The 697-nt window shown below is 57.1% G+C and overlaps 1 protein-coding gene across 1 annotated transcript in view; it reads right to left on the bottom strand.

Moving 5' to 3' along the window:
• Positions 1-694, bottom strand: part of LOC103777597 (zinc finger protein 135-like) — a gene marked incomplete at its 5' end in the record, with an annotated part of 1,345 nt that extends 651 nt beyond the window's left edge. The window contains one exon of the mRNA XM_008945156.1: positions 7-694. Within this exon, the coding sequence (XP_008943404.1) occupies positions 7-694 (688 nt within the window). The remainder of the gene's footprint in view (positions 1-6) is intronic.
• Positions 695-697: the final 3 nt, after the last annotated feature.

Genomic DNA, 697 nt, shown 5'->3' on the forward strand with positions numbered 1-697 from the left:
ACCTCTGACTGAAGCTCTTGCTGCACTTGTCACAGGCAAAGGGTCTCTCCCCAGTGTGGGTGCGGCGGTGCTGGGCGAGTGCGAAGTTGTGACTGAAGGTTTTGCCACAGGTGTCACAGGCAAAAGGCTTCTCCCCCGTGTGGGTGCGGCGGTGCTGGGTGAGGTGGACATACCTCCTGAAACTCTTCCCACAGTCAGTACAGGCAAAGGGCTTCTCACCAGTGTGGTTCTGCATGTGTCGGATGAGACTGGACTTTCTGGTGAAGCTCTCACTGCAGTCATCACAGACGTACGGCTTCTCCCCAGTGTGGGTGCGGCGATGCTCATTGAGGTGGGAGTTGCGACTGAAGCTCTTGCTGCAGGTGTCACAGACGTACGGCTTCTCCCCAGTGTGGGTGCGGCGATGCTCATTGAGGTGGGAGTTGCGACTGAAGCTCTTGCTGCAGGTATCACAGGCAAAGGACTTCTCACCAGCGTGGGTCCGCATGTGCTGGGTGAGAAGTGACTTTTGGGTGAAGCTCTCACTGCAGTCAACACAGACGTACGGCTTCTTCCCACTGTGTATGCGGCGGTGCCACCTGAGCTTGGACTTGTTGCTGAAGCTCTTGCTGCAGGTGTCACAGGCATAGGGCTTCTCACCAGCGTGGCTACGGCGATGCTTGGTGAGGTCGGATTTCTGGGTGAAACTCTTCCCACA

Source organism: Merops nubicus, unplaced genomic scaffold, assembly GCF_000691845.1.
Source record: "Merops nubicus isolate BGI_N331 unplaced genomic scaffold, ASM69184v1 scaffold12188, whole genome shotgun sequence".
Taxonomy (NCBI): Eukaryota; Metazoa; Chordata; class Aves; order Coraciiformes; family Meropidae; genus Merops; species Merops nubicus.